General features: G+C 51.2%; 3 protein-coding genes across 4 annotated transcripts in view; 1 reads left to right on the forward strand and 2 right to left on the reverse strand.

Moving 5' to 3' along the window:
- The window catches only part of SPG11 (SPG11 vesicle trafficking associated, spatacsin), a 28,944-nt gene extending 27,802 nt beyond the window's left edge, over positions 1–1,142 (forward strand). The window contains 1 exon segment of the mRNA XM_041419043.1: positions 1–1,142. Coding sequence (XP_041274977.1) covers positions 1–181 — 181 coding nt within the window. The 3' untranslated portion in view covers positions 182–1,142.
- On the reverse strand, positions 826–12,505 carry EIF3J (eukaryotic translation initiation factor 3 subunit J). The gene is made up of 9 exons (XM_041418476.1): positions 12,435–12,505; positions 8,881–8,993; positions 8,428–8,708; positions 4,951–5,008; positions 4,624–4,715; positions 4,101–4,215; positions 3,151–3,309; positions 2,123–2,196; positions 826–1,815 (listed from the first exon to the last, which is right to left on the reverse strand). The coding sequence occupies exons 1-9, from the start codon at positions 12,503–12,505 to the stop codon at positions 1,687–1,689; spliced, it is 1,092 nt and encodes a 363-aa protein (XP_041274410.1). The 3' UTR covers positions 826–1,686.
- Positions 10,834–14,520, reverse strand: part of CTDSPL2 (CTD small phosphatase like 2) — a 20,549-nt gene continuing 16,862 nt past the window's right edge. For both annotated transcript variants that reach the window (XM_041419104.1, XM_041419103.1), the window contains exons 11-13: positions 13,460–13,586; positions 13,132–13,227; positions 10,834–12,700 (exon numbers count right to left, since the gene is read on the reverse strand). In XM_041419104.1, the coding sequence (XP_041275038.1) occupies positions 12,635–12,700; positions 13,132–13,227; positions 13,460–13,586 (289 nt within the window). In that variant the 3' untranslated portion in view covers positions 10,834–12,634. The remainder of the gene's footprint in view (positions 12,701–13,131; positions 13,228–13,459; positions 13,587–14,520) is intronic.

Here is a 14,520-nt window from a genome sequence, read left to right on the forward strand (position 1 = left end):
GGTCAAACAGCACCCCCCTGCTGATGCTGCCCTGAGGAACCTGAAGCGGTTCCTCACCCACTGCGAGGACATCTACACCTGCTACAGGCTGGCCTACGACCACAAGTTCTATGACGTGGTGAACTCCCTGCTCAAGGACCCTCAGACTGGCTGCTGCCTCAACGACCTCTTATCCAACTGAATTGCAGCTGAACTCCAGCCCGGAGCACAGGCTGCAGGGTCACTGCTCATTTACACACATTTTATCAATGGCCTGCTCACAGGGCTCTGCTGCTCTGTGAAAATTACTCCAGAAAACTGCACAAGGTTGTAAGTAGTTAAATGCTGACCGTGTTAACCTGAAATTGTGATTTGTATAATAAATCTTATTGTTTATAAATTACTCGAGTCACCAGCAAACACTGACTGGCCCAGGTGGGGGGTGAAGCAGAGACCCAGCAGCCCTTTAAATGAGGGGCATGGGGGAGGGAGCAGCCCAGGAATTGTACCCAAAGAGGCTGGAACAGGTTTGCAGAATGTCCAGCAAAGGGGTGCAATAAGCAGAATCAGTGCACGTTTCAGGTACCCAACAGAATAATGTCTTCTTTGAGTCCAGCATGATTTCTGAAATCTTGTACGGCCTTAAACAGCCCATTCCTAATTATGCTGTCTTGGAGTAAAAGAAATAATCAAGTGCAAGTGTATTTTTACAATTATTAAATACAAATTCCTTTCCAGGCCCAGGCCATGGGCACACTCCCAGCACAGCTCAGCTTTGCATCTCTCCCTCTTCAGGTATTTCTCCTGTCAGGCCCCAAAAGAACTCTGCTCCAAGGCCAGCCTGGCGAAGTCCTCAATAGTGATTTTTATTAAATTAGTTGCTTTATAAAACATTGCAGATGTTGTAATTGTTAACATAACAATTTGCCCAACTGTAGGAACTGCTGCAGTTTGCTAAGCAAGTTTGGTTTTTAATGAAAGAAAACGGCCGAGTCGTGAGAGACCCACCACAACCCAGGAGAGCCCCAGGGAAGTTGTGTGGCTTGGTTTTTTCTTTTACACTTAACCCCTTAATTAACTGTTAAAGAACACCCAACCCAGACAGCTGCATTAGTAGAAATTTAAATGAATGGAACTAAATAAACTTCATCCTTGAGACACGAGTGGGTTTTCCTTGCTCTGCTCCACCAGGTGCTGTTCAGGTGTCAGGCTCTGGAGCAGTGGCTGTCCCAGGGGCCAGGCTCCCAGGTGCAGTATTCCACACTGAAGTTGGCAGTTCCCAAAATACTGAAATCCTCAAGCTCTAACTCAAGACAAAGCGACTGGAACTCTACGTGCACACCCTGCCCTTGCTGCAAACTGCTCTTGCTCAGCCCTGGCCCTGGAGCAGGGACAGTTAAGGCCATGTCATGGAGCTGTGCTGGTTATAATCCTTCACCTCGTTCCAATTCCTTCCCGATTTAGTGGCTGTTGCTATGAATAGCAGCAGTGCCCATTATCAGAATTTTGGGTTTTTAACTGCAATTTACAGAACTTTTCCCTTCTACCCCCGCCCAGAGCTTCCGCCCGGACCCGGCACCTCCAGCCCCCAGCACACAGATACTGCAATTCTGATTGTAGCATTTGGCAGAATTTAGAGGAAGAAAGGTTGTGCTACATGTTTAAGGGATTATGGGCAACAGAAAGACAAGAGAAGGGAGATAAATGTCACATGAAGTCTTCGAAGTCCTGTACGTACTCGCCGTCGTAGCCGCCGTAGTCGGCCAGGTCGTCTTTCATCGTCGCCTTCAGCCCCCCGCCAGGCACAACACCTTTTTTCTTCTTTTTGGCTTTATTCTGTGCCAAGAGGACCAGGGTGGTTATTGGGCAGGCCCAGAGCTCTGGCATTACCCCAGCCAGGCTCAGCCCAGGGGCACTGAGCAGCCACAGCCCCTGCACCGAGCGTGGCCTTGCCAACGGTTTCCACCCCAGGCGTTTTCCTAGGAAAGCTGTGACAGTTCCAGGTGTCCCCAGCTCCCTGCACCACAGCCCTGCCCCCTTTTGCCTTTCATCCTATTTCCCCTGCACTCTCAACAAGTAGCTAATAAATGCAGGGGAGCCCCAAGCAGGGGCTGTGAGCCCTGAGGAACAGCCCCAGCCTTACCTTCTCTTGTTTTTGTTTTTCACTGCATAATACTGTCAGAGTGTTTGTGATCTTTTTCAAATCATCCACCTCCACTGCATCAGGGAAGAAAAAGGAAAAAAAAAAAGAAAGATTCCTTATCTATGTTGTTCTTATAAGGCAGTTAAGTAACATCCACAGTCTCTAAAACTAGAAATAAGCATTAGTGTAACTATGGGCAATTACTTGATTTAAATCAGCAGAACACAGAGTGGGTGGTTCTGGTCCTTACAATCCCAACAAGGATTCCAGCTGGTTCCTTGGAAGCCTGAACCTTGTAGAAGGTAAAACTTGCAAATAAAGTTACTGAACACAACAGTCTTACTGAGACATTTGCACAGTGGTCTCAGTAAAATACATAAAATGTATCAAAAGGAGCACTGGATTAACAATAAATGATTATGTTTATCAGTTAATGGTGCAAGAGGCTGGCAGTCCCTCCTGTTAGGAGCTCTGGAATCCCTGAGATGGAAGCTGCCAGCTGGGGTGATGGATGTACCCAGCTCCTCCTGGGATCAAGTTACCCCTCACTGAAGGACAACTGGGTACAGCACAGGGTGCCATCCCAGCCACTGCTCCAGCCACCAGGGCACTGGGAAAAGGAGTTTAAATTACTTCATCTCTGTATAGTTACATGCTGAATTCCAGAACAGTTAATCTGCAGTTCCAGAATTACATGAACTCGATTTTGTAATAGCTTCCCTCCAAATGAGCTACTCAAATTATCTGCCTCAGAGAATTGACTCTTATTATTATTACTTTAGAAATGGCTTCAAGAAAAACACGCAGGGTTTAGATCAGCACAAAAATTCACACCTTTCAGAGAACTGTCTCTAACCAGCATGCAAAAAGAGCACTCTGGCACGAGGAGAGGATCCTTAGTGGAGTTTGTGGGAATGGAATCAGGTCAGTGCCCCATTTAGTACAAACAGAGCAATCCCCTCTGAGCACCATCACTGCTCCAGTGCAGCTGCAGCTCTGGCAGCAGGGCTGGGGCTGCCTGCACTTACAGGAAATGCAGACGTCCCGAAGCAGCGCTTCCAAAAAGCCGGCGTAGTGCAAGGACTTCTCGTACTGTGTGATCTTCTCCTTGAGCAGCTTCCCAAATTCCGTGAAGTCATCTTTGGAAGAGGGGTTCATGGCATCTATTCCACAAGTGCTATTTACACCTGCAGGGACAGGCAGGGCTGTTACTGTTCTCAGAACATCAGCTGTGAGCCCCAGCAGGGAGCTGCCTCCCACCTCCCTGAGCTCTGCTGCCCCACGGCCAGGGCCCATCCCTGGCCCCACAGGAAGGAAGTTTGCTGCAGAACTCACTCAGTAACTGCACAGAATCCCTGAATGGTCTGGGTTGGAAGGGTTAAAGCCCATCCAGTGCCACCTGCCAGGGCAGGGACACCTTCCACTATCCCAGGCTGCTCAAAGTCCATCCAGCCTGATCTTGGGCACTTCCAGGGATACAGAGGCTGTGACAGCTGCTCTGGGCACCCTGTGCCAGGGCCTGCCACCCTCACAAGGAACAATTCCTTCCCAACATCCCACCTAACACTGCCCTTTGTCAGTGGAAAGCCACTCCTTCTGTCACTCTACACCCTTGTCCAAAAATTTCTGAAGCTGAGTCAAACTCAGTAATTTGACCCAGCTATTCCTGTTCTCTGGACAACCTGCACCAAGAAGCCCCTCTTCCCTCAAATAAACCATTCCTGCCTCAGCCTCGTGAGTGCAGAACTCAGCTGGTTCTTTGCAGCTGTGCACACCCCCCAAGCTCTGACAACCTCCCCTGAGCAATGGGCTGAATCATTCACCACAATTAAGGAAACTCTTCCAGCCTGAGGAATGCTGCTGTGCATCAGCATCTTTGCTACTTCTTTGTTCTCAGGGCCACAGCTCTGTGTGCTGAGAGCCAAACCCTGCCCAAGCTTTGCAGGGTCCCAGGGGTTTATTTATTTCCTTAACTCACCGAAGGTTTCCTTTGCCAGCTCCAGGTCTGACTCCTCTTGTAACTTCTTTAGCCGTAGTTTGTCTGCCAACTGTTCTTCTGGTGTGAGCTCCTTCTGTTCCTCAGGTGCCTCTAACTGCAGGGAGAGCACACAGGGAGAAGGTGGCACGTCAGAGACATGGTGCCTTCTCCAGAGCCACTGCATCAGCCGCTGCTGCCTCGACTCAGGGCACATGGAAAACCTGGAACCCATTCCCTGCAGTCTCAATGAACTGTTCATTGCACAAGGAATGGGAAGAAACATCAAACTCCCACTCCTGCCTGTTCCAGCACGTGCTGCCCACAAAGGAACTGGGGAACACTGATCCAGTCATGGTTAAACTATACAGGATTTAAAGCTCCCAGCACCAGACGGGATCATGTTCAAGACCTAAGTTTGGTTTATCAGATTAATCAAGACCTTTTCAGATCTTGCTCAACCTCCAAAAACCAAATCAAGCCCGCCCTCTGAATTTTATGTGACCCAGAAGAAATCAGGAGTTACCCTTTTTTTAAGCTCCTCTTGCTTTTTCTTCTGTAGCTTTTCTTTTTCTTTGATTTTTTCTGCTATTTTCTTTTTTTCTGAAACTTTCGGTTCTGTGAAGGGTGGAGTAACAAACACAGCTCTCAGAAGTCTGATGATTTTTTTTCCCCCCACACAAGCACAGAAACACTGGAAGCCAGCAAGCTCAGCTCCTGGGACTGAGCAGAGTTCAAGACATTTCTGTTAAACACAGCCCCAGCCCTGCTCAGGTTTGATCCTCACACCCCAGACACAAGCAGTGTCTGTTCCCATGCTGATACAGAGCCAGGGGTTATCTGAAAGTCTCACCTTGTTTTACCTCTGTCTCCTTCACCTCCTCCTCTTCCTCCTCATCATCCCAGTTATCCTGCAAAACAGTGAAGATCCTTTTACAGATACCTGTAACCTGTTCCAAAGCCACAACCCCACTGATCTGGTATCAGAGTGAGGGAGCCATGGGAGATGTACCTCATGGGGTTTTGGAGCTGTCCGTGCTGGCTGGGGCCAGTTCTCACCATGAAAAAGGCAGGTTTTGGTCAAACAGCCAACTCGTGTCAGTAATTACAACAGCCAGGTCACAAACAGCCCAACACCACTGACACAAACAGGACTTTATTCTCATTTCTGGCATTTTGAGACACTGAGCATCCCGAGGGGTGGGCGCAGCACAGCCCTGCTGGAACCCCCAGCCCAGCTGAAACCACGTCAGACCAGCACAGGCTGCTCAGTCCCACAGCACCCAGCCCCTCTCCTGGGCTGGGAAAAGCCTCCCCCAGCTGCAGGGATGCTCTGGGAGCCCAGAGTGGTGCAGAGCCCCACGCTGCACCGGGATGTGCTGATCCAAGCAAGGAGACACCGAGTCCCTCCACCAGCTCACAAGGATAATTGGCACCTGCAGGGGACTCAGCTTCCCTTCCACATTCCACAGAGCTGACTTGAATGTGGAGCAGCATCATTTTAGCTCACATCTAATTAACTTTGCTACACCCACTGCTTAAATAGCTCCACTCAGCACTGAGGAGCTGCCTCAGCCCCAGCCTGGCCAGGCTGTGAGTTGGATGCAAACTGCAGAGGAAGGGCAGCCTGGCCATGAGGGATTCATCCATGGCACTGGGATGTCTGGGAGACCTCACAGAGAGCATGTGGGCAAGGACTCCACGCCATGAGATGTGCCCTGACCCATCCTGCCAGCCTTGCCTGGTTTATAAACCCAGGGAATTCCAAGTCCTGCCAGCATTGCCTGGTTTATAAACCCAAGGAATTCCAAGTCCTGCCAGCCTTGCCTGGTTTATAAACACAGGGAATTCCAAGTCCTGCCAGCCTTGCCTGGTTTATAAACCCAGGGAACTCCAAGTCCTGCCAGCCTTGCCTGGTTTATAAACCCAGGGAATTCCAAGTCCTGCCAGCCTTGCCTGGTTTATAAACACAGGGAATTCCAAGTCCTGCCAGCCTTGCCTGGTTTATAAACCCAGGGAACTCCAAGTCCTGCCAGCCTTGCCTGGTTTATAAACCCAGGGAATTCCAAGTCCTGCCAGCCTTGCCTGGTTTATAAACCCAGGGAGCTCTCTAGCAGGAAGAGCCAGCTGCCCCAGTGCCCTGTCCTTGCAGTGATACAGTAATTCCCAGAGAACACACTCATTCCCCAGTATTTCAACACTGTTTCTGTGTCCTTCACGGCCCCAGGGCCCCGGCCCATCCTCCCTGGGGCTGGGAGGTGGCAGGGACTGGGCACTGGCTCCAGCTCCAGCTCTGGGATGGAGCAGGCACTGCCCTGTCTGGCTGTGCCAGCCCTGAGTCAATAGATGAAAATTCCCTGGCAGCAGGCCTGACTCCTGGGGAACGTGTGCTGGGGAGCACTGAGAGGAGTTTTGTTACCAAAGGTGCTAATTTTAAACCCGGGAAGTTGACGTTTCCCAAATTAACAGTTCCTGCAAGTCCATTACCAAAAAACCTTCCAAAACCCCCATCTGCAGACACAAAGCACACTGCACAAAGTGAGATGCCTTGGGAAAGCCAGAAAACACTTGGTGCTGCCACTTCAGACCACGTCATCTCCCTCAGGTGGGGATTTCCCCACGTGGGCCCTGGCAGGAGCATCCAGAGCCTGAGCAGGGCCTTTGGGAGCCTGGCAGGAAGAGCAGATCAAAGGAAAACAGACCAAAACACCTTTCTTTGCTGGGTCCTCTCTAGATGCAGCCCTGGCACTAAACCCACAATCCCTTGGAAATAGTTAAGCAACTGCATCCTTACTAGGTGTAAGATGTAAAATGTCTTCCCACTGCCAGAGGGCAGGGATGGATGGGACATTGGGAAGGGATTGTTCCCTGGGAGGGTGGGGAGGGGCTGGGATGGAATTCCAGAGAAGCTGTGGCTGTCCCTGGGTCCCTGGAAACGTCCAAGGCCAGGCTGGGATTTAAGGTCCCCTCCAACCCAAACCATTCTGGGATTCCATGTGGGGAATGTTTGTTCCTTTATCAAACAGAGGCCCCTCAGGTGTCCCAGAGAGAACCACTCTGGTCCAGCTCTCCTGGACACACTATCCAGCAGGAAAGCTCCTCACTTTGTAAGGCAGGAGGAAAGGCAAATGTCACAGCCTGAGCTACAGGTGTCTGTACACAGCTGTCAGTCACAGAGCTGTCAATCAATCACACACACCTGTGTCAATCACACACACCTGTGTCAATCACACACACCTGTGTCACTCACACACACCTGTGTCAATCACACGCTCACTGCCAGTGCCTGGAGCTGCTGTGCACACACCTGTCCTTGTCCTGACACCCGGGACACTGGGCTGGGGCTGCTACTGAATTTAAGAAGGAAAGTTACACACAGAATCACAGAAATTTGGTAACTTCAGGGGGTTTAAAAGATGAACTGCTTTTTCCGTACTGTTTATGGGAAGAACTCCACCTGAGCCTCAAGAAAAACTCTCGGTGCTTTTCAGAGATTTTGGTAACAGTGTCCTCAAAACCAACCCTGAGTCCTCACCCGGTGTTACAATGTCCCAGGGCTGGAGGAAACAAAAAGGTCTTTTGTGGTTGCCTTATTCCACTGAGAGAATCTGGGACGGTTTGGGTCTGCAGGGACCTCAGAGACCACCCAGCTCCACCGTGTGCCGTGGGCAGGGACACCTTCCACTAGAGCAGGCTGTCCAACCTGGCCTTGAATCCCATCTGGCGTGCTCCCTGTGCATTCCCTGGCACCCCTCAGCACCAGCCCTGCGACCACGGAGGTTTCTGTGGCACCACCAGCCTGCCGGGGGAGCCCTGCAGGAGCACACAGCCTCCGAGGGGGCTCTGCCTGCTGAAGCACCAGCAAAGACCATCCACACGATTTATCCCACTGCCGGGCAGAGCACGCTGAAACACGGCAAGATCCCGCCTCGTGGTGAGCGGAGAAGCAGGAAAAGACGTGGAAAAGACGTGCTGGGAGTGCACAGAAGCTTCTGGGCAGCAGCAGAAGCGCCGACACAGCACTGCCATCATTACCCCCGCTCCGACGCCTCGCCAGCGCACCCCACTCACAGCCCAGGCCCCGAAGGGCTGCAGACAGCGGGGGGACAGCGCCTGAAGCCGGGGAAGCAGCTGCAGAGCAGCAGGCGGACCCGCAGAGCGCGGAGGGGCCGCTCCAGCAGCGTCTGCCCGACCCTCCGTCCCTGCAGCTCCCAGGGCAGGACTCCGGCGGCTCGACTCCGCCTGCCATTCCGACTGTCACCGTGCCCCGCCGCGGAGCCGCCGCCCGCCCCCGCCCCGCGGGGTCCCGGCGGGGCCCGCCCGGCCGCACCTTCACGTCGTCCTCCTCATCCTCGCCGGCCCAGCGGTCCCCGGCCACCCCCGGCACCAGCCGCTTCGCCACCGGCTCCACCACCTCGAAGCTGTCGGCGTCTGTGGGGAGAGGAGCGCGGGTGAGGGGCGGGGAGCGGCGCGGGGGGGGCCCCGCCGGCCTGTCCTTGCAGTGACATCTGGCCCCGACCGCGGCCGCCGGGCAGCGCCGCGCGGGGCACGCCGGGACGGCGGCGGACTGACCCCGCCCCGCCCCCCGGACACGCCCCTGAGAGGCGGGGCCTGAGCGCCGCGCGGGAAAGGGGCGGGAACGGCAGGGAGAGGGGGCGGGGCCAGGATAGGGACCGGGATCGGGATAACGGGAACAGGAACAGGAGGGGTCCGGCCCCGGGGCGGGTGCCGCTGCCCGGCCGCAGTGCGGCTCTGTCCCGGGCAGTGCCCGCCCCGGGCCGACCGGCCGTGCTCCGGGCACGATCCCCGCTGGCCCGGCACGGCTCTCCTTCCCCGCCGTGCTTAGCACGGAACACAGAAACGCTGGAACCGTTCAGTTCTGCCAGCGCCCAGCTTCTGTGAGATCCCCGGGAAGTGGAAAAGGAGGGCAGGTTCATACATTTAGAACGTGTCTTCATAAAGCAATTAATGATCTCCGTATGCGCCTGTATAAATCACACGTGTCTAGGAAAAACACCAAGGGAAAACGGAGACTTCCGAATTTATCATCCTTTTCCTGTTCTTCCCCATTTACCAGACAATATAAATAACAACAGAGCTGTACCTACGGATCCAACAATGTCACAAGTTATAGCCTCACCAAGACTGCCGTTTCACAGCCTCAGGGTGCTGTGGAGATAATCACAAAATTGCCAGGAACTGTGCAGTCATTTGGAATACGTTAATATTGGAATACGTAATTTGGAATGCTAAGGATTCACACAGAACATTTCAATTTTTCCTTGACAGTAAAACACAGACACGACTTCTTGCACTTCAAGGCTGAGGACTGACAGGAGCAATGTCTTGACTTACAGAGAACTGAGGCTCAGTGAAAGATGGTATCAGCTAAAAATCATAACCACAGAATGCAGAGCGTGAAGTATTTAATTGAACCTTTGTGCTTCTGTAGACCAGACATGAGTGCAGAAGAAACAGAAACCCATAGCACAGGACTGCTCCTCCCATCATATTTTACAAGCTTCGGCCCCATGGGTACAATGACATTTTTCTCCTCCTCCTCCTCCTCCTCCTGGCAGGGCAGGATGCTGCGCAGGGCTCTCCTCACCCCCGCCAGGGTCGCTTCCACCTCCCAGGGCTCTTCCCAAATCCCATCCGACGCTGGCTGCAGGTTTGGGAGATTCCCGATCCAGTCCGGGCACGCTCAGCCTTGCTGCTACGTCCAAAAGCAATGGAATTGTCAGGCGGGGTGAATCCAAGCTGGGGGAAGCAGGAACACCGAGGGTCATTCCAGGGAAACAAAGCCTGAACAGGTGCTGCCACCGAAGGGCTGGGAGGTGCGACCGAGCTGCCAGCACCGAGGGGCTCCAACACGGAACAGAATCCAGGGGGACACGGAAAACAGGCCACCACAACCCAGCACGGACCACACAGGAATCGTCCAGAGCTCCGGGAACAGGATGTGGTGCTTTCCACAAGGACAAAACCGTATTCCACAGGGAATCAGAGATCCAGCTGCACGGCGCCCTGCTCGGGGGGCACAAGCCACACTCACAGCTGGCTGAGCCTTCCCTGGGCTCAGGGGGGTTTTGGGGACACAACCTGACCCAGAGCTGCAGGAACTCCCCCTGGAGATGATCACAGAGATAAAACCTGCGGATGAGAACCCTGCTCCACACCACAAAGGTTTGCAGGAGGCAGAAGCACAGGAAAATGTGAATATTTAACGTGTTCACTAAGAACCTCTGTCGGTCCCGTCGCGCAGCGATGCAGAACCACATCCCCTCCTTTGCCGTCGGGCTTCCCTCGCGGATCTGACGGGCACAGCTGGAAAGTGCAACGTGCCTTTGGTTTCCTCAGCTCTGGAAGCACTTTTGGAAAGGGCTGGAGCCACAGAGGAGCCGGGGATGCTGCTGGAACAGGCGAACGTCCCGTCACAGCTGGAAAAGGCCGTGAGCTAAAGCTGGGCTCCTTCTGGCAGATCCGGGGGTTTTACAGCAGCTCTGTGACGTGGAGAAACTGGGAGGGGATCCCCCCCGTGAGGCAAAGCTTCAGCGGGGAACTGAAACCCCTCGGATTCAGATTTACACGGCAAGGAAGGAGGGAGAGACGGCTGCAAAGCCAGGGGCAGCTGCACACAGGCTGCCCCTCCCTGCCAGAGTCCGTCCATCCATCCATCCATCTCTCCATCAGCTGCCCAGGGGACACGGCTGCACCAAGCAGATGTAAAGGTAACGTTCTGTACATTTTATTTCAATAAAGACATAAGACAAACAGCGTAAAGATGCCCAGATGCCCTAAAGATAAATACATTTAAAAGATTCTCATTAAAATGAATCTGTAGTATTTCTTTCCTGCAAGCAAAATACCTTTCTTTAAATACAAAAAAAAATCAGTGTTCTGAATTGCAAATGTTTTCAGTTTTTTTTGCAGAAAATCTGCCACGATGATTTTGTTTTTAATGAATAAGGGTTTTCCACAAAACAGGCTTGCTCTACATGCTAAGTTTTAACAGTTCAGTGACACCATGTGCTAGCTACATACACAACAGATAATATAGTAAGAAAACACTCAACCTGATGAAAAGTTAAAATCTTCATTAATACACTGGAAAAAGTTGACATAACTCATGCCTTTTAAAATCAAAAATACAAAAATTAAATGTTTTGCTAAAAAGATTTTCCTTATTTTAAGGACTCATTTGAAAATGAAGCTGCATGTAATTTGTACAATAAAATTGTACAAGTAAACAGGTAATATACATAAAAAATTAATTGACATACTTCTCAATTATCAGCTGTCCACCTTTAATTTCCAATACTGTACTTTCTTATCAAGCATACAAAATAGCAAACTTCTCTTTAGAAAAAGTGCCGTTCTGTGACATCTTTTTACACAAAACCAGTCCGAGCCTGTGGCGTGGTAAATGCAGTCGAGAGGCAAAGCTTCCTAACTCGTACAAATCCTACCTTCCAGAAAAAGCCTCCGGGGAAAGGCGACTCCCATGGAAACATCCCTCCGGGGCGCTGCACGGGAGCCAGGGCCGGGCTTTGGCTCGGCAGGGCAGCCGTGCCCCGGGATGGGGAGCAGGAGTGTCACAGTCCTGCCCCGGGCCGGGCACGGCAGGGCTGAGGTATTCCTTGTCCATCGTGGTGCCACTGCCAGGTGTGCCGTGTCCGGAGGATTTGGGGTATTCCCAAGATTAGTCGTTCTTATCTTCGTCTTATCTAGCCAGTCTCTTGATTTTTGAAAAGGTTTCGACTACAGTAGGATATTACAGAAAGAAAATATAAATGCGGGGTTTCTTTTTTTTTTTTTTTTTTTTTTTTTTTTCTTCTTTCTAAATGAAACTTACGTGGGCTAAAACTAGAGAATATTTTTTAAACAAATATACAGGATGCAGGCAGACAAAGCAGGGAAACGGCCAGCCAACTGTTTAATAAAAAACTAACAAAATTTGGCTATTTCCAGAAAAACTATGAAGCGCCTCAACTAAAAGGAATGCATAATGAAATTCTAATCTAATACAGGTCAAAAATGTAAAAAGGTTATAAACCTTAACAGGAAAAATAAAACAACTTTTACTGGCCATTCCTGTTGAAATGAGAATCTTAAAAGTAACAGAAAAGTGGCTACAAACCCACTTAGAGCACCGAACAGAGAGAAAATCCGAGTCCGTTTTCAATCTCTGTTGTATCATAAAATCCTGTGTTTCTACAGGTCAAACTGCTGGTGGCAGAAACAGAATTTTCTTTATAAACTGCAGATGTCCTGTACATAAAAAATTTCCTTGGAGTTGCACTAGTTCTAAAGACTTTTCTGTTCTAGCCTCCCTACTGCGGGTACTGGATTGTACTGATGGCGGCAACCTCAGGTGTAGAAAGTCTCTTTCTGTAACCCTTGATCATTGTTGGGCACCAAAGATAAGAAAAGCAAGACGGGGTACAAAAATGCAAAATTTCAACAGTAATGGCAATGTTTTGTATTAGTCCAACAGGGTCCTGCATTTCCTCCCCTCGGCAGCGAGAGCAAAGGCTTTAATCGGGGGGTAGCAAGTCATGCAAGCGAAATCTGTCTCTGATGTGAGGTCGGACGTCTTCGTTCTGTGGGGAGAGGGCAGGTTTAGGAGAATGAACACAGCCAGAGCCCCCCTGCAGCAGGGCTGCTCGCCTGACACCCCTCTCTGAACACAACAAACAGAAATAACTGCACAGAGTACAGAAACAACAGAGAAATAACCCACAGGAGGTCGGGAGCCATTTCCTGGCCTTGCAGGAACAAGGGCACACAGCACAGCCAGCGACAGCACTGGGGCACCAAAGTGCTCAGGGGTTCCCCATTTCCTGATGACTGAAGTCACAATCCCACAGCCCTGCACTCTCAGCACAGTGACAAGCCCCCGTTTGCTGCGTGAACACGTCCCTGCATCTTCACCAGCCTCAACCCCAGTGACTCAGATACCCTTAACAACAGGTGAAAATATTAAAGGAACTCACTGACACTGCTGGGAAAAGCCAAGAAGGCAAACACTTACCAGCTCTACTAGTTTCTCCAGAAATGGAATCAACTTTAGGAGTTCATTATCATTTTTATCCATGAACCAGCTTTCTATAGGAATTCCATTGGAAAGCTGAAGTTAAAATACGAAAAAAAAATCATCAACACACAATTTATATTTAATTTATCTACAAACAAGACTTGTGAAATAGCATTTGAGGGGAAAATGTTTCCAAGGCACAGATTCCTGAGTGTTTTTCCCACAGCTTGGTTTGCAGACTTCAATAGCAAGCCCCCAACTCACATTTCCCTGTCCCCCTCAGGAAGCTCTGCCCCCTGAGGTGTCCCCTGGCCCAGCCCCTCACCTGGTAAGCAAAGGCTTGCGGTGAATTGTCAATGATGATGGTTTTGGAGAGGTCTCTGCCCAGGATGTTTAAGTCCTTGATGTAATTCCCTTGTACACACACACAGTGCTCACGGAAGAGTCGATGCCTGTCAGTAAAGGACAAGACTCATGACTGAGGCCAAGGACTACATCCACACTGCACCAGCAACACGCAGCTTTGCAAGCATTATCCAGTTGTTTTCCCATCTCCTGTTGGAGAACTGGGGCCTTTTTCTGTTCTCTTTAGAGCTTTTTACTGGCAAAATGCCCGGTTCAGGTGACTTTGCACTAACCCACTTCTGGGGTGGGTGTTTGTATTTATCCAGGCTCATCCTTCTGACCCTGTTCCCAGACAGGCCAACAAAAGGACCCAAGAACACCCCAAGGATCTGCAAGCTCCAGGTGCTGCACAGAGACAAATTTTTGGGGTTTATTATCCCTTTGTTCTGTCCTAGCCCTCACAGAAGGGGGCCTCCCTGTGCCACCTCACAGAACACAAAGTGTCACAAGGAATGATTCCTTTCCTGCTGCACCTCTGCTGGCAGTTAACCTATTCCAGTCATTACACCTCAAAAAAAAAAAAAAAAAACAGCCTGCTCCTGTGTAATTCATGTCAGAAGGAATGGAGGGATTGACTGAAAGGACCCAGATTGAAAACCCAGCAGGAATAAAACTCCCATTCCACAGAACTATGAATTGTGAAGCAGGCAGATCTGGTGCTGGCCAGCCCCACTGCAGAGCAGCCCCTTCAGGCTGCCTGTGTGTTGGAATGAGTGCTCAGAGCTGCACAGAGTGTGCCTAATTCCATGCAGGAGCTGAGCTCCCCACGTTGCCATGGAGGGAAATGAGCTGCTGCATTTATATATATAGTGTGAGTCACACGTGTGGGGCTGGTGGCAGAGCCAGGAGCACAGGACACCTCTGCAGGCTCCCAGAGCCCGCTGCTGCCTGTGCCCTGCCCCAGGGGCAATCACAGCCCTGCCCTGGATCGGGGTCTGCAGGAGGTGGGACACAAGGACACAGCCCCACACCCTGCCCCGG

Source organism: Onychostruthus taczanowskii, unplaced genomic scaffold, assembly GCF_017590055.1.
Source record: "Onychostruthus taczanowskii isolate IOZ18803 unplaced genomic scaffold, ASM1759005v1 scaffold6, whole genome shotgun sequence".
NCBI lineage: Eukaryota > Metazoa > Chordata > Aves > Passeriformes > Passeridae > Onychostruthus > Onychostruthus taczanowskii.